General features: G+C 38.0%; 1 protein-coding gene and 1 long non-coding RNA gene across 5 annotated transcripts in view; one reads left to right on the forward strand and one right to left on the reverse strand.

The window, feature by feature from the left end:
• The window catches only part of NOVA1 (NOVA alternative splicing regulator 1), a 155778-nt gene extending 137888 nt beyond the window's left edge, over positions 1-17890 (reverse strand). For both annotated transcript variants that reach the window (XM_074868208.1, XM_074868207.1), the window contains exons 1-2: positions 17202-17890; positions 15187-15330 (exon numbers count right to left, since the gene is read on the reverse strand). In XM_074868208.1, the coding sequence (XP_074724309.1) occupies positions 15187-15330; positions 17202-17337 (280 nt within the window). In that variant the 5' untranslated portion in view covers positions 17338-17890. The remainder of the gene's footprint in view (positions 1-15186; positions 15331-17201) is intronic.
• A 156-nt stretch (positions 17891-18046) lies between these two features.
• Positions 18047-21541, forward strand: part of LOC141943262 (uncharacterized) — a 69460-nt gene continuing 65965 nt past the window's right edge. For all 3 annotated transcript variants that reach the window (XR_012628906.1, XR_012628904.1, XR_012628905.1), the window contains exon 1: positions 18047-18178. This is a non-coding gene — a long non-coding RNA (uncharacterized LOC141943262). The remainder of the gene's footprint in view (positions 18179-21541) is intronic.

Below are 21541 nucleotides of genomic sequence, written 5' to 3' on the forward strand. Positions count from 1 at the left end.
GTTCTGCACTGAGAATACCATTTATATGGAAAAAACAGACCTTCCTTTTGTCCTCATTAGAGACATTTTATTTCAGCAAACAGTCTGACCATCCCTCAATACTAACCGTATCATTATTTAAAAAAAAGTCTTAGAATTCTGAAGTAGTTAGAAATGCCTAAAATATGGGGAACACACAATAGTCAAAGATTCCACTAAAATACAGCAGCTTATAACTACATTTTAAGTTATCAGAAGCAGGGCTCTGCAAAGAAAAAGGTCTGCCATCATTACCTACAGGTTCATGAGAGGGAGTCAGTATAACAGAATTAACAGCTTTCAACTGTAAAATTACTAATTCCAGTAATACAGTACATTAAACATGCCATTTGAGATATATGCCAACTTAAACTACCACATATGGCATATCTATCTAATTATCACAGTTTGTGTTTTCATATGCAGAGCTGTTCTAGTTTTTAAACAATGTGTCAAAATGCACCATTTTATCTGAAAACAGAAAATGCTATCTTTTATAATACCAGTAGGTCAATACTGTATTTTTAACATGCAGCACACTACATGTAAAAAAAAAAAAAAGAGAGAGAGAAAATACATTAGAACAAGTCTCTCTACTGTTTTAGTAATGCTTTTAGCTTTATTAGTAAAATGTTAAGGTGCAAAATGTATTTTAATAGTAAAAATAAGTTTTTCAAAGATAGTATTTTCAATTGTTATTTTTCCTTTCAAGTCTTTAATTCACCTATTGACATACTAAGTCTTAACTGACAATGGACAAATAAAACAATCAAGTTAGTCATTCTCCCAGTTTTGCATGTGATTAAAAAATACTGTGAAATAGCACGTGTGCAGACATCAGTTGCAGTGAAGACAGACCTCACTTGTGTTCCTTCTTCATGTGCAATTTGACCTCACTCAGAACAATCACTATTGCAGAATCACACATTCTAATTGCAGTTCAATACAAATCATGCCCTAAAATATCTGATTTCAGATTCCCCAGCTGGTGCTTGGTGTCACTTCAGCTGTTCAGAGGGATTTTATTTTTAATGTTTCTTTGCGTAAATAAGCAAAGAGCTCACACATAATTACCATAAAACATTACATAATCTTAATCTCTCCTTTTGCATCTCAAACAGGACCGTGTATTTTTACACAATAAAATAAAAATGTGCATGGAAATAAACAGTTAACACCTTATTAGCCAAATAACTATGCAGCAGCCAAATACTTTTGGTTCTTGTTCAGGAGTACAAAGTAAGGTTAAAGACATGCCAGCCATCAACTGCATTTTCCACTGTCTCCCTCAGTTCTCACAAATTGTAGGTAGTATTTTTGATAATTTATTTCAACAGAAAGCAGACCATATCAAGATACACTTGAACATACTGTCTTAACCTAAAAACACAGATTACATTACAAATACGAACATACAAGAGTTTAATTAAGTGCCTCCTCGTTTTTCCCATTTGTTTTTAAATGAGCATCAAGTCATTGAATTACCAATTACCTTTACAGAAGGTTTCTATTAAGCTCAAAATTAAACACATGCAAAAGTAATGTTTAATTTTTTGCTAAAGTAATTTGAAAGGCATTAGAATTTGAATACTGAACCAAACCATTTTTTTTAGATTTTCATTTCCAATAAACAAATTAGGGCAGGATTTTTAAAAAATAAAGGCTTGTGTAAACAACTGGATTATCCAGAATATAGGAAAATCCGAAGTATTCCAACTTTTTTTCCTTACTGAAAAGTAGAATGGTGTATATATTCAATTTCTTCCATATATACTTCATCAGTCTCCTCCCTGATAAAAAGTTCAAACAATCCTTCTAGAAGATGAGTCAAAACAATTCATGCAATATTAAACAAAAATAGGACAATTTGACTTCATGATTACTATTAAGTCAAAATGCCAATACCTCCTTAAACTTGTTTTTAGAAAGTTTACCTGTGCCTTTTAACATTTCAGATTAGAACTTTAATTACAGAATCCTTCCGACTAATTTAGATAATTTTTGATAATTTAGTCAGTTCCATGCTTTTTCATAAATTTTTAGTTCCAGCTTTCAAAACTAAAATAAATCATATATGCTGGGAAAAAAAAAAAAAGTAATGCTTGTAACAAGATCTATTATTTTCAAATGGAAACTGATTCCAGAAAATGTTTAGCTTGAAGAGGATTTGTAACTGAATCTGGATTAGATCTAACGCTTCTCTTTTAAAATGGACCTTTTAGCAAGACTGGCACACATTAACATAAAGCCAGTATTTTCCTACACAGAATTACTGAACAGCTTTACAAATATATTAAAAAGCCAGTCTATATATAAAGATGCAGAATTATTCTTTTAATATCAGAAAATCCAGCCACATTTTTAAGCAAAACCAAAGAATAAGACAATTACAAAACATTATTGATTATATACGCTAAGTATTTATCATTTGTCCTGCTTTTGGCATTAGTAAAGAGTTGTATTTCTGCATTAAAAACTGAAAGGAACTTTTAAAACAATATAATTTTTCTTTCAAAGAGACCATGAACTAAAAGAAAATGCTATAAAACTCTTATCCCAAATGGAAGAATATGTATATTTGGCAAATTCACACTGATAATCTGCATTATATACCTATTTTTGATAAACATCTGTTTGTAACTGAAAAGGCACCCTACATGATCCTCACCAAAGCACATGCATTATTTCTGTATTCATCATTTACTTGACTATATTAAAATTGAATGTAGGAAGAAAGGCATCTCCAAATAGAGATTCAAACAGCTCTATCCAGCTGAGAAAAGTTCAATTACAATTGCTTGCAAGACTAGAAAATGGTGAGAACACATCCTTGCTCTGAGGAAAAGTCAGCAGTAAATGTTAACAACCATAGACAAGCACCAGGAAAAAAAAAAAAAAAACAAACCACTTCCTTTGCTAGAAAAAGGAAAACCCTTAGAAAGAAGTTTTTTACCAAAAGACCTAAATTGGAACCATATACAGATTATTTTTTTTTAAATATACACTGCTATTCATCTATCCCTATGTGAAAACACATCAATATGGGACTATGTAAACTGGATGCATATTCCACCTTGCATAAATTCAGTACTTACCTGAATTTAATTTTTGTATACAGAAACTGCTGGTCATTTTACTGCCTTCGCAGGAGTGTCTCCACTCACTTTCCTGGGAGGCAGTTGCAAACAGGAAAGAAATTCTCAGTTTCAGCCCTTATGCTTAAGGGACAAGAAAAAGAATTTGTATTCTTTTTTTCTGAAATTAATAGAACATCAGCAGTGGGAACATGGAAGAACTGTATCTCACTGCATATAGAAAGAGTTTGGACAACTTTAAGAAATGCTCAATTTCAGTGGAGTATTTGATCTCAAGCAACACAAAGAATGGGAAACAATTCATCAGGCTTTGATTGCTTCCAAAAACAACCCTTCACCCTAATCTAAAAATGGGAAGTTCTACTTACCACAAAACCTGAATTCAGACTGAATGATGGCTGTATTTTACTAGCAGAATTTTGCTTCTGGACACAAGTATAGAAGTGGAAGTAAAAAAGAAGATTCATGTTAAACTGCTTATGAAATAAACTACAAATTTTCCAGTGCTTAGAACATGCTGAACTACCACTCCGAGATTCAGAATTTAAAGGTTTGTAGAAAGAAAACTTGTAGCTCTAAAAAAATAACTTGAAGATTAAAAATTGAAATTAAATACTTGTGGAGACTGAATCACTGGCTTTATCCCCAAATAAGCAGCATACATATAATATTTTTTGAATGAAATGTATCTTTCTAGCAATCTTCAGCATTTATAAAATGGCCTGTCTAGCAAGATTCCTCAACTTCCCCCACAGGAGGCAGCAAACATAGGGGACACCCCACACCTGAAGCAGATCACACCAGTAAATTATTTCTACCCAGAAAAGAACATCTATACAGAAATCCAATATGAAAACCATCTTTTGCTTTTGAGCAAGGGAAAAAGAAATTGGGGAGGTGATAATCCCCTTAGAATCCAGCATTTAAATGCTATGTGAAAACTGCTGCACTCTAAAGGGATTAACACAATGGAACCTGCTTAAAGCAGAGCAAAACTTTACAAATGATTCAATGCAGAGATAAAGTCTACTCAAATGTCCTAAGGTAACTTGGTCTTTCCCTCTACATAGACACTTACCTACAAGGATTCTGGAATATCTATGGATCTGAATCCACACTACAATTCACATATCTGTTTCTTTATAAACTGGGATCACTTCACATAAAATGTGTCATCATTCTCCATTGGTTTGCCAATATTGCCAATTGCATTACAATTCAGTAGATTACCAACACCACTTTTTCCTCTAAATTAGCATTGCAACATTACACCTCTTGCTAGACTTACTGAAGTAGGTCATACTACAAATATGAAATTTGTATTAGTTCTTGAAGTACTTTTAGTTTAAGCACACTTGACTTGAATATCAGATAGCCAGCATCAGCTTATCTGCACCTCCCAAGTAAGCATATTTTACCATATGTAAACCCCATCACACAAAACCAGTGCTACTAACATACACTAATTTACACCAAAACCCCTGCATGCTTTCTTGATTTTGCCTTCATAGAATCTTTGACAAGAAAAACTCATCCAAATTAAGACACCTTCATGCTTACAACTACCAAGAGCATTACAATCACCTATTCTGATCTCCTGTGCAATAAAGTTTCACAGAAAAAAATCCCTGCATTATTTTAGGAGCCCATTTAACTATATGCATAGTTTTAGGAATAGGTCATTACATTTTGATTTCAGTTGAAATTCCGTAACCCTTAGTAAATTATTGTCATCACTTCTGAAAATTTGTACTGGGAGAAACAAGGCACCCAAATCAGAACTGGCCATTCTAGTAAAAAGCCAAATACTTAAAGATAAATAAATAATGAAAAAAATCAATGATCTTTAGACAGCCAATACAAAGCTGCCAAGATTTACAAGCAGAGACTTCTTTACAAAAAAACCACACAAAAAGAATTTTCCACAAGATGAAACTTAACGAGTTCCTGGACTAGCCAGCACGGAAAGTATGGTAGTCATTTATGTGCCACATTAATAGTTATTCCATCAAAAAAAGGACAAAAAGTCAATAAACGAGTTTATTTTTCATCATTCTGAGCATATGCATGTGTGTTGGAGAAGAGAAAAATCAAGGTACTTATAAGTATGGATGACTAAATTTTGCGCTTTTCTCATTTCTGCACCCTCCAAATCAGAAAGTGATAAGCTAACAAAGTGCAAAGGACAGAACTGGAACTACTTCTGAACATCAAAACCCACATTCTTTTAAACAGTAAGTACTATCAAAAACATGAGCCACTGGAAAAGAGAATACAGAAACAAGATAGTAATTAGTTACTAATCAACAAAGTACCATTTATAAACACATAAAAATTAAAATTAACTAGGTACAAATATTTTATTTAATTCAAACACTGACCTTGCTACCACTATCCACTCTATAAGACTAGAAGGTTATGAAACATTTGCATAAACTGAGGGGGTTTTGTTCTTTGAAAGGTACAGAAGGCCTAAAGGACAAATATAGCTGCCCGTTTTCATGGATTTTCTCAAGAACATGCAAGACTAAAGCTCTGAGGCTAGTAATTACATATGGATTTCTACATACGCTTTAAAATACTGGTTTTTACAACTTAACTGATTTAAAATCTGGCTACCTGAGGAACCATTTGTTTCCTTCTAAATACTACTTACTCAGGGAAAGAACTCATGATGAACTCAAGTAAAACAAAGACCTACTGGCTACACAAGGTAACTTCCTTTTCACAGAGGCTCTTTCCTGTTCAATCCTAAGAGTTTACCTGCTCATCGTACAAAATTGTCCCATCTTTTTTCTGGTTATTTGGGATCAATTAATCAGAAAAAAAGAATGTCTTCATTTAATGCATCATGTCAGCACTTACTAGAACTAGATGTAAATCCATACAGAACTAGACAGGTTATAAAATTATAAAGAAGTATTTTATTATTGTTAAAAGCAGTGCAAATACTAGATGAGCACTTGGCATTACCAACCTAAACAAAATCACAAAAACTTATATCCCTGGAAAAAAACAACTTTGTAAAGTTAACACTTCATTTGGGGGGTTTTTTTGAGCATTTCACTATGCTAGAAATGATACGCTGTTTGGGGAAGAGTAATCTCAACAAAAACTGGCAGACTTAGGTGTGCTGTACTGCACAGTCAAAGACTCCAAAGCTAGGAAGTGATATAAGGAGTTCCTGTGGAATCCAATTTTTACTTTGACAGAGTTGCCAAGTGTTCATCTAATACAATAAGACGACATACAAAGAATGAAGTGTGCACACACATGCAAGACAGAAAACAAACCCCATACATGTTCTATGTCTAACACTTCTCATTGCAACAAATCATTTTTATAAAGCTTTAAGGCATCCAGCAGCAGCGTTCCATTGCAGACCTTGAAAATCAGCACAGACAGATGCCGGAAGAGCCTCTCTTGTTCCACAGAAGTTTTCTTCAAATCCAGGTCAATAAACTGCTAAAAAGCCACCTATTTCCCTTCTCTCTTTTTTTTTTTTTTTTGTGTTCCTCAGGAAAACTGTTGGTAGGCTGCCAGATTACAATAAAACATAAATATTCTGTAATTCTAGCTCAATACTACTGGCAAAACAGTATCTGCTGCAGCACCTGAACTGCTGCTGCTGCTACTACTACTATACACTACCCCACCTACACTCTGGCGTTTCCTAACGCCAGATTACAGAGAGAGACAAAATGTAAACCTCAGCTAGAACAAGCTCCAACTCGGCATATAGCCCAACCAGTCTTTCCTTCCCCTTCCCCCATAGCCAAGTCTTTGGGAATACTACCTGATACAGTTTTAATTCCATAAACACACTGGATGCTCAATGAAGCCAATTGAATGGATACATGCCATTTCCTACTTTTCCAGTGCATGCCGTCATATAAATATTTTAAATAATTTATGTTATAAAAAGAAAGACTCCACAGTTTTATGTTCAGTCAAATATTTGTAATTTTTCATGTACAGTTTGAAAATCAGAGTTTCAAACACACTAGAAAGACGATAAATTGCTGCTGACTGATTATTTGGTTCTCTACAAAGAATTTTCTTCCCCATATTGTCAATGAAGAATCTAAAAAGAACTGAAGTCACTACTTGAAAATAAAATAAAAATCATGTACATACAAATCTTCCAAGAGCTTTGGAGGTGTGCACTATGGTTCTTGATTCAAGCAAACAGGTGCCACTCTATGAAGTGGGGGAAAATAGTACAAATGTGTGAAGCTCTTTATGTGGGAAATTACAAGAGAGTTAAATGGCACTGAGCAAGGCACAAAAAGTGCTTTTAAAATAGAAACAAGGGAACATGCAGAGAACCTCAGTATCTAATTTAATTAATGATTGAGAATGCAAAGGCTCCAACTGGTGAAACATTAGCAGCAGCCATGAATTTCACTGTAGTTCTGTATAACAAGTAATCTTACCTGAGTGATTCTCAAAAAAATGTCAACACATCGATTGTATTTTTCATCTGATCCTGTCAATGCTGAGATGACAGGCCCTGCAGGATGCAGTGAGAGATCAATGATGAAAAACAGATGTTTAGTCTTTCCACAATCAAAACCTACAAGACCAGGCAAATACGAAATTTTGTCTGAAATTCATGCTTCTTTATATCCAACAAACCTAACGTTACATAATCACTTTCATATACATAAGTTGACAAGGGTATCTCTTCCTCACTTACAAGGGATCTGACCCCAGATCGTTCATGTCACCAACATATGACTTTAAACCTGGTTCCTAATATACTATTCTTTCAAGTACTATCTGTTCACATAGCTAGTTATTTACATCAGCTACTTCATATGTCAACCTATGTTCTCTGGCCTTTCATAACAGAGACTTAATTTTGTCCATCAATTATGGAGAACATTTAAACCTTACACAAAATTTATTGCAATTCAGAAGTCGAGAAGAGCAATGCACAACAGTTTTGCTCATAACTAGCTCAAGCAAAGAGTGATGAATTCATATTCAAAAGTTACAAAGGCATGTTAGCATTGTACAATTGGGAGCCGACTTCCATAGACATGTTTCCAAATACTGCCTTAAACTAACATCTTAATCAGACCAGTTAAGTACTTGCAAATAAATTTTAAGGCTTGGCTATAATCAAGAACAGCACATTTAATACTAAGTAAAGCCCAATCAGATTCAAACATAACTAATTATCAAATATATTAAAGTGAAAACAAGTCAATATGGGGGGATGGGAATTTAGATAGTTGTCATTTTATTATGTATTAAAATATTTAATATGTGTATTAAATATAGGGGAAATTTAAAACAGAGTATCCTGACATTCTCTGTTTTTAAATTAAGATACAAGCAATGTAGGTAATCCTTATAATGCTATGAATAAACACAAATTGGTATGCAGATACCCCTGAAATCAAAACAAAAATAGGATGGAATAGAACCTTACAAATCTGTAATGTAACATTTAAAAAATCTCTAGACTACATTGTGGTTTGATATTTCCTTTGGGGGATGGAAAGACAGAATGGCCCTGAATACCAGGGTGAATACAAGGAACCTGATAGTTTCCTTAAGCCGTGTCAAGCAGTCAGGAAGAACAGCAGTGCATCTACAGTAAATTGTCTCGCACATGCACAGCGCACTCATTTACTCCAACTGCCAAATAACAAATTCCAATTTTACATGTTCCCATATTACTAGAAATCCTTAGAAGAATCACAACACTGAGCTAACCAGTGCAAGCACCAAGCATGCCCCACTGTAGAACATACTACAGTACACCAGAAAGTCATACCAGACACAAACAATACAACTCTCTTAATTTACAAACAATTGTATTTGTTGTCAGAATAAACACAAATATTTTTGCTAGGTCCATTATAACAGTGACATTTCAAAAACATGTTTATGAACTTCATTACTCCACAGATATATTTGATAAACAGGAAAAATGTATTACAGTTTTAGATTGAAGTATATTAAGAATTTTATGCTAGTGTAAAACAAATCCAATTAGAAAACCAAAGGCCTACCTAGAAACATGACCATCAATAAGACTCGAAAAAGCAGCCTTTCCATTTCTAGTATGTATTGCGTTTTATACCATGACACTGCAGCCTCTGAGGGTCAGATTAATTAAGATCAACAGCAGCTGCAGTGCAACGTGAGAAGCACACTGCCACAGCTCTCACCAGTCCAGCCCAATTACCTGCAGCATTCCAAGACTGGACAACTGACAACTACCATACTCCTCTCCAAGTCATTAACTCCCACTGGCCTACTGATAAATGTTAAAAAACAAACTAACCTCTTTTTAAGATGGACTGCAAAACTGACTGCACCTGCTACAGGATGCAACAATGAGTCCGAGAGAGATGTTTGCCAGTCAAATCTTTACAGATGTTTCTTAACTTTATGCTAGAGCTGTGTCCAAAGACGGAAATGAGACAGCAGTCAGGCATAAGCCCTCCTCCCAAATCTCTTTATGCTGTATTCCTAAAAGTCAGTCTGACAAATTCACTAAATCCAAAGTTTTCTCCCCTGGCTAAAAACATACTGATCACTGACAAAATGAATTCTGTGGTCAACTACTGAGGATAATATCTAAGTTAATGCAAGTAAATAAAGAACAAACAAGATCACCTTGAAAAAGGTATTGCTTGTTATAAATTGTACCCATTAAGAAAAATGAGAATATGTTTCTTTTACTGCACAAGGGAGAAGAGGAAAACAATTAAGAGATTCAGACATTCCCTGTTTATATTATTTAAATATTAGCTCCAAGACCTATGTTCTGACAAACATCCATTAAAACTTCGATCTATCTGCAAAATACCACAGAAGTATTGCATGGAAATTTTAAACTTCGTAAAAGAAGAAAATGTAAAATTTTCAGTGCATTCCAACTGCGGCTACTTTTCTTAGGCTTTGAGTTGTTTTTTTTTTTTCCCCTGGAATGCATGAGTCCAGAAAATAGATATTCTTAATGAATATGTATTTACAGAAATCTCAGCTTTACAGAAAAATCTACTTTATCAAAAAACAATACTGTTACTAGAAGCATCTTCACCTACACAAGCTTTCTAATCTACTGAGAATCATTTGGTTTTCAATTATATTGAAAACTAGTCAAAAACAATCAAAAGAAAAAACTTGAAAATGATTAAATATGGCATTTCCCTATTATAACTGCTGTCCTCACTTTGGTCTTTATTTTGCCAGCCAAGTGCACATATAGTTAGTCTGTATCATTTATTATAGTTAGACTAACCATTTCAAATGTATCACATTGATTTAAACCTTTCTTATACAAGAAAAAGACATAGCACCTTCTTGCAAACCAAAGCCATTTACTTTGTCAAAGTTCATTCACTCATTAACATGAATAAGTCCCTACATGGTGGGGGGGGGCGGGAGCGGAAATCAGTGACAAATTTCTGCTTAAACTTCTACTCAAAAATTCTCTAAGCCTACCAAAAGAGAAGCTGCTAAGTGATAGTGTGCTAGACAAGTTAGATATGTTACAATCTCAAGATCATACCAAGTCACATATTCAGTTTCAGCTTCCTTTTAAATGTAAAATACTAAGGATCCGCTGGCTAACAAGCTAACTTTTTTTTATTCTGTTCCAGTAACCAGGCAACAGACAACTGTCCAACTGAGAATTATCTCTCTGAACAGCTGGCAATCAACACTTGGGGGTTTTTGGTGGTTGGTCTTTTTTTTTTTTTTTAAACTAGTAGAAAGATCAGTGATTCCAGTGATTACTTTAGAAACCTACACAGCTCTAGATTCCACCTCTGAAATCTCTAATCACTATTTAGTCATTTTCTCAGTCCCATTATCCCCAATTACTCATATAAGTAAACGTTTACAACAGAATCTGAAAATATTAGATCTAGATTTATGAAGTCTCTAATTAGCTAATGTTAACACTTTAGAGAAAATTAGAAGTATCAAGAATAAAAGTGAGATTCATTTATTGATGTATGACAAACCAACTTCAAGAAATCCTGACAAGACAGCTAACAACTAACACCACTCTTTCTTCTAACTCCATTACTCTTTCTTCTCTTCCACAGCTGAAAAAGCAGTATTTCACCTCAAGATTTTTTCAAGTCTTGATTTTTAAAACCGATTATTTTCCCTACTAGACATTAGGTTATTTTTAAAGTTATGAATTAACACGGCAATTCCTTTATTACATAAAGGAAATAATAACGGTGAATCAAGCTTGATTTATTATACCTTCCCCTTAACAGGAGTAATGAAGCTAGAAAGTGAACTTATTAATTATAAATTCCTGTAAAGTTGTGTTACTTACACATTCAATGTGCTTGAAAGGTTTTTAAGAGTCAAAGACTTTTCAAAAGGGCACTTACACAAAGATTAGCTAGACTATCTCCCATAATACATGAATATTTGAAAAAAATCTGATATTCAAACACAAAATATCTCAAATACAAGTCACTTGGTAAAAACATAACATAGCCACACAACGCTTCATACACTCTCTACACAAGGCAGGGGAGGAAACTCCCACCTTTTGCATTCTCCACACATTCAGATCACTACTGATTAGAAATTTGCTATAAAAACAACACAGCTAACCTATTGTTAAAAGCAGTAAAACCTTAGCCCCATTTAATTTTTTTATTAATTTCTGCTCTTAATATGATCTAATTTCACATATGACTTCATATTCCAATAAATTGAAAAACACTGACCGAGCTCAAATTCACTCAAGCACCAAGTTCAGACCAGGCAAGATCCTGTTGCAAGATAAACAACATGATGCGATGTAACAATTTTGTGCGTGTATGTGTGCATGTGTGTGTATGTGAGAGACTGGGGCGGGAGCACAGAGAGAAAGCAAGACTGCATGAGAAAGAAAGCAAGCGAGAGTGCGCGCCAGCATTCGCAATGGAAAAAATATATATGTCCAGAGTAGTTTTCGGTCCAGTGCTCACTATAATTCAGAATGGAGAAAAAGATAAGACAGTAAGAGCTTAATACAACAGAAATACTCTTTTATATCACTCAAATTAAAACTATACATTAAAATAGCTTCACAGAATAGCCACTTTCTTTATGAAGTTCATTTCATTAATATTAAAGTAGCATGGCTACATCTGCATTTAAATTTTGGACCAGAACCTACTATTCAATATACACTCTGCACTTCTCTGCAGAAAAGATCACCACCATTTAGTTTAAAAGTAGGGCATATTTTGCCATTTTAATTTCATTTCCACTAATCTAGAGGGACAAGCCTAAACAGAAAAGAATCAGGCGTAATCTAAGCACGATAACCAAAGTCAAACTGCAGAAGTCCAGACAATTAGTAAAAGTCAGCTGGTAACCTGAAAAGAGAACAATAAATTGTGTACTCAAAAAATAAGGCTGTAGTGGACCGTAATGTATTTATATACTGCTTCCTATTTTGCAAACTAAAATGTTCAGTGCAAAGCTGTATTTTCCTTCAATTTCTTGTAATTAGAGCTGCCATATAATTCTTCAGTAATTATTTCACCTTTTGATGCACAAAAATAATTCCAACAGAAATCAGTCTGCATACTGAAGTCCTATATCACAGAGGAAAAAAAAAGAACACTATTAGATCATAGGAACTACTCATGACTTCTGTATTACAACCAGCTTCCTCCTTTCCAAACAGCAACTTACTCAAGACTGTGCTAAAACTTTTCGGAAATAAGGAAAGTTTTACAGAAGCTTCGATGAGACAACATTCCATAGCAAAACGTACATTAAACACATTTATAGTCACAGGCATGAGAGGTACAGACTAAGTAACTACTATTGGGAAAACAGAATGATTGCTTAAGAAACTTTGCAAGAAAAATAAACTGTATCTTTACATTAGCTATTTCACAAGGTTTGTATTCCCCAGTGCTATATGAACATGAGAGCCTGGAAGAAACCCAAAAGTCATCAGCTCAGGGAATGCCAGGACCTCCGAAAATTCCATGGGCTGGTGGTCAAATGCAAACAGAAAGACTAACGAGAGCTAGCCACACCGGAATCCATTTCTCATCCCTGTTCCATGCTTTAGCAGGTATCAGCCGCCAAATTCCTTAAAACACTCATTTTGTATACAACACAAAGTGGCTGCAAATTCAAAGCAGACTGTATGAAATCAAACTGGAACTTCATTTGCACCTGTTACAGTGAAACTGCTTGAGCCTCCCTGCCCTAGTTATTTATATTATTACTACTGATTTTAAGAGAGAATGTGTTTATGTCACAAATGTTTTTACTCATGTCATTCTAGCTTGCAAATTTTTTTTTCAAAGGTTCTTCTGCTACTACTGCTGTATCTTTACAATTTGCTACACAAAAAAATATGTAATTCTGATTTAATCAGGAAACAGAAGAACTCTGCTAGAGCACTGAACAAAAGATCTAATCTTTGGAGCATCTTTTCCAAGTGAGTGTAAATAAACTGTAGTAAAATGAAAAGGCTTGTAATTTGGTATTTGGAATATTCTTCATAAACACCAATTTACTGCAACATCCTTGCATATCTGATACCACCTCATGTATAATGCAGAAAATCTATTTCATTTTCATCTATTGACAGTGAATTTAATTTACTATTGCGGCTCTTTACCCAGATTATGTTATTAATTCTGCAATCAGGCTCTTTTGAATGCTTTTATTTCTTCCAAGAGTTTTCACAATTCTACTTTGATTTTTTTCCACCCTAACATACCTTTCAAAATAAAGGATCATTTTTTCTAACTTTTTAAAGAAAAATGAAAAAGAAAAAAAAGCCTCAAAGACAACAAGCATCCGTTCCTAAGCTGTCTCTGTCAACCAGAAAAAAAAAAATCTACGTGCATCACTTTAACCTCTGACATTTAAGTATTATAAACTACATTCATTAAGGAGATGTACAACAGGTGCATTAAAATTTCCACATCAAAAATCATCATTGTAAATGGACCACAATCTCTCCATTAATAAAAAATTACCCACTTCTGCCTGACACTAGAGTACAGGAAAGCTAAACGCTCCAATGTTAGTGTTCTGTTTACATCCGTACCAACTGCCTTCACTATTTTGTAGAATCCAGTCATCTTGTTAAACAAGATCAAATGCAAAGCACCTCTTATTCTTCCAACAGAAAAAAAGTTGGTAACAACTAGTCAACTCAATTCCAAATCACCAGTTATACTTCAAAATAACAAAAACACCAAAAAAGTGTTCACTATATTATTTCACATGTTTTTAAAAAGTCCTCTAAAACAAAGTCCAATTACAGAATGCTAATTTGTTCATCTTTATGAAAAAAAATGCTTATTCAACTGCAGAAGCTAAAATCTTATATATCATTATGTAAGACTCCCACTTCAGAAATCTTATAAAGGAGAAATGCTAAATCAGGTATTTTTTATTATTATTATTATTATAGGCAAATATTAAAACTTTTATTGTGCATTAATACAGTTGATATAAAATACTTATTTCTTTATTTATCCAAAGTATTTCACTTTTATAATACAGTTTTCTTCCACCATCATGATAAACATAATATAAAGAATATCTAAAGAGCAGCACTTGTCCTCTTTACTTCACTCCAGAGCCAGTGAACAAAGCAGTGAAGCAGAAAGAAGGTACATAATGGATTTATAGTAAATGGCCCATTCTTTAAGAGGCAGCCTCTCATTTTTACTCATTCTAGCTTAATTGTCATTACAATGTCTGGAAACTTCAAACGAACAATTACTTTTACGCCAGCTGTCAAGTTGGTTCCTTAAAGCTAGATTTTTTTTTTTTTAAACTAAAAACCAAAGCAATCAAAATGTTAAGGAAAATATTCTTTTGCAGAAACATTGCAAACATCTTCAAACATATTTCAAGCAGTTAGTGCCCAGTCCATTCCATAGACCAAGACAGACAGAACATTATATTCACTGTTGCACTTTGTAACATACTTTTCTGAGACATAATGCTTCCAGCTGCCTTGGAAGCTTAGTGGTCAATATATGAAACACAGTGACACGTACATACATTCCTTGGGGTTAAAAATAAAGAATTGGCTAATTTTTGCACCTACCTGGGTAAAAATCTTTGGATTTAGACAGCTTGATGGTGGCCCCAGTCTCTTTCTGCAACTGAACAATTGTCTGTCCTCCCTTCCCAATTATAGATCCAGCAGCATAACTAGGTATGAGGACCTTTAGAAAATACTGGCCATCCTCTGAAAAATTGAGATATGCATGGTTAATATGGCTTACAAACTTTGATTCTTCCTCCCCAGACCCACAAACAAAATGTTACATCTTTAAACTCATCCACTAATTCATGCATTTACATCTAACCAGTTGCGTCATTCTACAAGACATGTTTAGACTATGCTTTTCACATTTTAAAATATGTACGTTTATTCTGAGCAAATTAAAGAATCCACATAGACACCTTAATTTCATAAAAGAATAAGAATAAAATCCAAATTATATTTCAAAGGTGGATTTTTTTTCCCAATGGCAACCACAAGCATGCAGAAATGATCGGACCCCTGTGAAAAAAATAAAGCCCTGCACGAAAACGTGCCTAGTGACAACTACAACCTTGCTTGAAAATACTGCAAAAGAAATGACAAAACTAAAATGGAATGAATTCTAAATTCTGATGGGCTATTTGTTTGTCATTAGCAAACACATGAGAATAGCAATTAGCTATTGCCTGCATTCTTCTTAAGTGAGCAAAACGACTACTCTGCTACCAAATAACCCACCCAAAATGTGGGGTTTTATTCCAAGCATTGCAGCCACTGCCAAGAAAACAACTCAACATGGTGCGGATGGAATCACTTGCCTAAGTAATCCTGGTGTATTCCTTTAGCACTTCTTAAGAGACAATGATATCTTTTAAGCTCATTAATTAAAGGACATTAAGAAGAATTTTTCCCATTTGATCAAAAGCCTAAGTCACTTATTTTAAATACACTTAAAAGGTGATAAGACAATGCCAGTCCTCTACGCACCACTAGCACTAAAGCACACAATCAGAACAGGAAAAAAATATATGGAATGAATGAAGGGGGAACAGAAAAAAAAAAAAGGATTCCCAGTTTGATTCGGCAACTCACAATTGTCAGTGCCCTCACCCCACTGCTAAATCCAGCTACACTGAAGCCTAAGGACCTTCCGTAACCGGCTCCGAAAAAGTGGAAAGCAATAAGGATATGTTGGTTCCCCAGACTTAGGCTCTCCCCAGTGATTAAGGCAACGTCCCATTGGCACGGATATCAATATTTTTATCATGAAACCTGTTTCACAAAGTTGTTATTTTTTTTCCCCTAAGCGGAGGGAACGATCCCAGTTCACCTTATTTCTCTTATCCAAGGCTACAAACGTCTCAAGAACTGCCTATGTGTGACAGTCGTGCCCACCCGTACTAACATAGCTGGCTGAACCATGCACTATGAACACTCAGACCGCTGCTCTTAATATTGGGCAAATAAATTCACCTCTGCCTCGGTGCATTGTTATGACGACTCCAGTGCAAACGGACAGAGGAGATGCTGGTCCCGTTATAACTCATCTCCTCCAGGAAGAGCAGGATGTTAACTAGCGAGTCCCCGCAGCCGAGAGGCGACTCCCCCCGCCACCAGCCAGCCCTCGCCCCCAGCACGGCGCACACACGCCGTGTATGCGCTGACAATAGGAGTGAGGCCAAGGAGGAGAAAAACGCACGGCAAGGCTGAAATTCAACTTGCGACCCAGAGGATGTGGAAGGAGGAAAGTGCGTTTGTCGTCTCCTTCCAGCTGCCATTTATTTTCGCCCATCGTTAACGGGCGAGGGATATAGCTGGGCTTAAGAAGCCCCTTGTGCTCCCTCCTAGTCTCCGTAGGGTCACGGCTGTGCAGCCCCAGCGTGGATATTAAATAAAAAGACTGGTAGATGCTGAAAACCGACGCCATTTTGATGAATGATAACATTAGAGAAATGGGAATGTTTGGGGGGGGGGGGGGGGGGGGGCGGTGGGAAGGGGGGGAGGCAGGCAGGTAGGGAAGCGAAGAGGTGGGTGGGTTGGGCGGGGGGGGAGGTGACAGAGGATATACCCACCGCCCGTGTTGGTCCTCTTGGTGCTGCCGGCTTCGGGGGGGGCTTCAAGCGGTCTTTTCCGGGAGTCCGGCGGGTCCAGGTCTATGGGAACCCCGGTGTGGGTCCCGTTCTGCTGGATGGGAGCTGCCGCCATCATGTTTGCTGCTGCTCGGAGGAGAATTGTCTCTTCCCTTCTGTGGTGGGGGGGCAGGGAGGGAAGGGGGGAGGAGGAGGAGGAGGAGGAGGAGGAAGGGGGAGGAGGAGGAGGAGGAGGAGGAGGGGAGGGGGCTCGTCCCGTTCTCTTGTCCTTTTCGAAAATGTAGAGCTAAGCTCGGGATTGTCGAGGATGCTGCGCGCCTTGTTTATCTGGCACCCGGGGGGAGGGAAGGGAAAGGAGGGAGGGAAGCGGGCAGGACTGGGCTGGAGGAGCAGCTGCAGTGCAGTGTCAGGAGGAGATGAGGGGAAGGGAGACAGGGGAGCGAGGGGGGCGAGAGAGGGAAGAGAAAGGGGGAGAGGGGAGGAGGAGGAGGGGAAAGAGTGAAAAGAGTGAGACAGGAGGAGGAGAGGACAGAGTGAGTGGGAGAGGAGAGGAGAGGAGGGGAGAGAGTGAGTGGGAAGAGGAGAGGAGGGGAGAGAGAACGAGTGAGACTGAGGCGGCAGGGAGGGAGGGAGGGAGGGAGGGGGAGAAGGAGGGAGGGAGCGAGCGGTGTAAATGGTGGGCGAGGGAGTGAGTGGGAGATGATTCACGCTGTCTCCGAGCCCCCTTCCGCCCCAGCCCGCTCTAGTGCCGCGCCTGCCGCTGCGGCTCGGCTGCCGCCGCTCCCGGGCTCCGTGCCCTCCCTCAGTGACGGGCTCGCGCGCACGGGGGCGGAGAGGGGATCGCTGCCTGAGCGGCTCCGCTCTCGCCCTGCCGCCACCGCCGGGCTCACGGGCGGCTGCCGGCCGGCCTGGGGGCCGCTACCCTCGGCTACACCGCAGAAACCCAAAAGGCAGGAGAGGTTAGAGCCGTGGGAGGGGTGCAAGTGCGGCGGGGGAGGGCGGGGGGAGGACGGCCGGGGGGGACAGAAGGGGGGGGGGGGGGGGGGGGGAGGCGGCCGGGGGGGAAAGGCCGTGATAAAAAAGAAGGGCGGGGCTTCCCGCGAAGACAGGCGGGAGATCCGGCCAATCGGAACAAAAGAGAGCGAGGTTGGGATTGACACGTCTAGCCAATCACGGGCCTCGAGTGGAAGAGCCGTTGGGGGGGGTGGCTTAACCTCTGCGGCGGGGGGCGGGGGGCGCGGCGCGCGGCGGCGGCGGCGACGACAACGGTGGCTGGGAGGGCGTGTAGGGAGGCCGGCTCCTGCCCCGGGAGGGTCCCCGCCGTGATGCAGCGTCACCTGGGTGACACGCTGCGCCTCACAGGCCCGCCACTGCGCGGGAGGACGGCTGAGACGCCGGAGGAGGCTGTGGGGTAGCGGGGACGCGTCCGCGTCGAGGCCGGCTGCGCCACCGCGGTGCGGTGCGGTGCGGTGCGGCCCTTCCTGCCGGGCGCCGCGGGGGCAGCGCTGCCGCTCCGCGCCGGGAGCCGTGGACGCGCCAGGCTGCATCGCGCAGGCTTGTAGGAAAAATAATAAAGATATTATTTTTATACTGTGACAGCCGGGCTAGCCGGAGCTGTGTGGCACAGAGCGGCACTGCTTACGTAAATATTTTGTAGAAAAATTCAGAGGTGTTTCACTGCGGCGAAGGTTATTTCTGCTTACAAATCTCAAACTATTCAGGGTGAAAATATTGTAAGGTGCAGGGGGATGGGGGTGGGACGGCTCGGGGGTTCGTCTGCGTACTATAAAAGCAATTTTACTCGACTCTGAAAAATTTTCTCAAACCGGTATAACCGTAACGGTAGTGGTCAGTCTAGAGCATCAATTCTGTACAGAATTTAGAAATGTGTGTTTATTGCATTAGACCATGCTCTGTGCTAAATTCGTGCTGATATGTATGTGTGCAGAATGGCTGCTGACTTGATTCCTCTTACTATGCAAGGTTTTATCCTGGCTGTTTGTGGATGAAATCCAGTTTCCATTCTAAGCTCCTCAGGAGACTCGGCCTTAGTTTTAGTAATCACTTACCATTAATATTGTCCCAAACAATTTTTAGTACTTAAAATACAAATTTCATGTATAATATATAATACAGCACATCACCTCTACTTATAAATTAGAAGCCAGATACATAATGCATTATAGGATATTAAAACGTGGACACTTTAACATCTAAACAGTATCCTGCCTGAAAGCATTCACAAATTAAGAACTCGATCCAGCCCTGTACATAGGAAACTTTCAATGACTTCATTGGGAATTATGTCCCAGGAATGTGATATTTAGCCTCCTCACAGGCAGATGAAATAGATGCGGCAGATTCAGTAACAATTTGATAGCATATATGGTCAGAAAAATCATTGTATAAAAATGGAACTTTCTTACTCATCATATACCCTTTGTATCTAAGATACTCTGACTCATAATTGCTTAGTTTACTGACTGAAATAAAATTTTAGACTTCTGTTACCTTGGCAGTTGCTGACACAATTATGGTACAGCAAGCTGGGGACTGGTTCTAGCTCTTCCATTTTTTTTATTAAGTTCCAGTTGAAGAATTTTAATTAGTATTTGAGCCAGAAAGAGCACAGCATGTCTTGAAAATCTCAGGTCCAGTTTGTAGGGTCATCAGTCCCAAGAGACCTCTTTTTATTTGTAAACTAGGCAAATGACTTATACAAAATTTTGAAGACAAAAACCCCACAATGTTCGAATGAAGCCATCTTGAGTCAATTTCCGCAGTGGAACTGGATAAATTATAACACTGCTCCCTTTATCTCACTGAATATGTCCCATTCATCTGTAGTAACATTGAATCAAACAATTCTCTTGTTTTAAGACCACATCTGTTTTACTGTGCCCCCTGCACCAATTTTAATTATGTGGCAGATCTGATTGGATTCAGCACCTGCAAGTCTTCCCTTTGGGAGCTCCAATTAGTTTATAAAACATCTACTTGATTACATTCTTTAAACAAAAGTATTGTTTCATCCTAACAACAGGAATATTAAAGTGTAGCATAAAAAAGGATTTCAATGTGATAAGGGGTGTGTATGTTGTTTGTGTATCTATCTTCCATAAGTTTAGAGAAAAAGTGGTAATCCTGAAACCTAATTTCCTCAGACTCAGCAGATGTCTGTCCTGCGTTAGTCTGTTTCTTTACCGACAGCTGTTTCACAAGTGCCTCCCCTTGTCTCTGCAGAATGCCTTTTGTTTAATAATTTCCCGATATGTTATGTCCCAGTCCCACTAAGACAAGCTCTTTCAACTTTTCTGGTACCTCTAAGTAGGTTTTTTATAGTCTATTAGACAGGTTTGTCTTTGAAGACTTTATCTAAAGCTATGTAACTAGCCTCTCAGCTAGTTTCTTAGTAGCAGTTCAACTTAACTAAGCAAATACCTGCATATAATAAACATTTCAACAAATACTGATTTAAAATTAATAAAAGTATTAATTATTACAGATATGCTTCAGAATATGCTTATTTCTCCTTTTTTCACTGCTTGGAGCAGTGATAGTTGAGGTCTGGGGGGGCATATCGCGTAAAGTGCAGCCCTCTAGTGGTAGAGGTCATGGGGAGTTTAAAGCAAGCTGTGCTTTTGTCAGGGGTGGGGAGCAATGAAATAGCTTTTAGCAAAATGCAAGCAACTGCTCTGTGGTATATCAGCCGCCTGCATTGTTCATGGTCTGAAGCACAAATGAAAATAGTTGTGGAGGCCTGTAGTATAGCCTTGCTTCCACTCTGTCGTGATTTCTATGGAGAAAGGACCAATAAAAAAGTCTTTATCAGCAGAGTTTTCCTCTTTTGCCAAATCTGTTATCTGTTGCTCAGTTCTTCAGCCAGCTCTAGACTGGTATACCTAACCAGAGTTTGTTCAAGTGTTGTGGGATCTTGATTCCTTTTCTGTTTCTTTCAGTCATGTCCTACCTGTTAATGTATTCTGTAACTTCAATAAGAGTTAGTTCAGTGATTGCATGGAATAAAAATTCAATTTGCCAGTCTTATTTCTAAAAACACTCTTGACTGGTGGAGGTGTGGATGGTAGCATTCAAACTGATCTCTCCCACAGACGTAAGAGCTGTGCTTAGAACTGGAAGGGATTAGGAAGAGTCATAAAGCAAAGCAATTAAACATATTTTAACAAGTAGACATCTGCAGAATAACTGAGGTAAAGTTCTAGTAAGCACCACCTAATCTGATAAAGTCCGCTTTGTGGAACAAAACTCAACCTCACATTTCTTGTAGAGGTGATGGATTTTTCTCCTCTGGCTAACAGAAT

This window comes from Strix uralensis, chromosome 4 (genome assembly GCF_047716275.1).
Source record: "Strix uralensis isolate ZFMK-TIS-50842 chromosome 4, bStrUra1, whole genome shotgun sequence".
NCBI classification, from domain to species: domain Eukaryota; kingdom Metazoa; phylum Chordata; class Aves; order Strigiformes; family Strigidae; genus Strix; species Strix uralensis.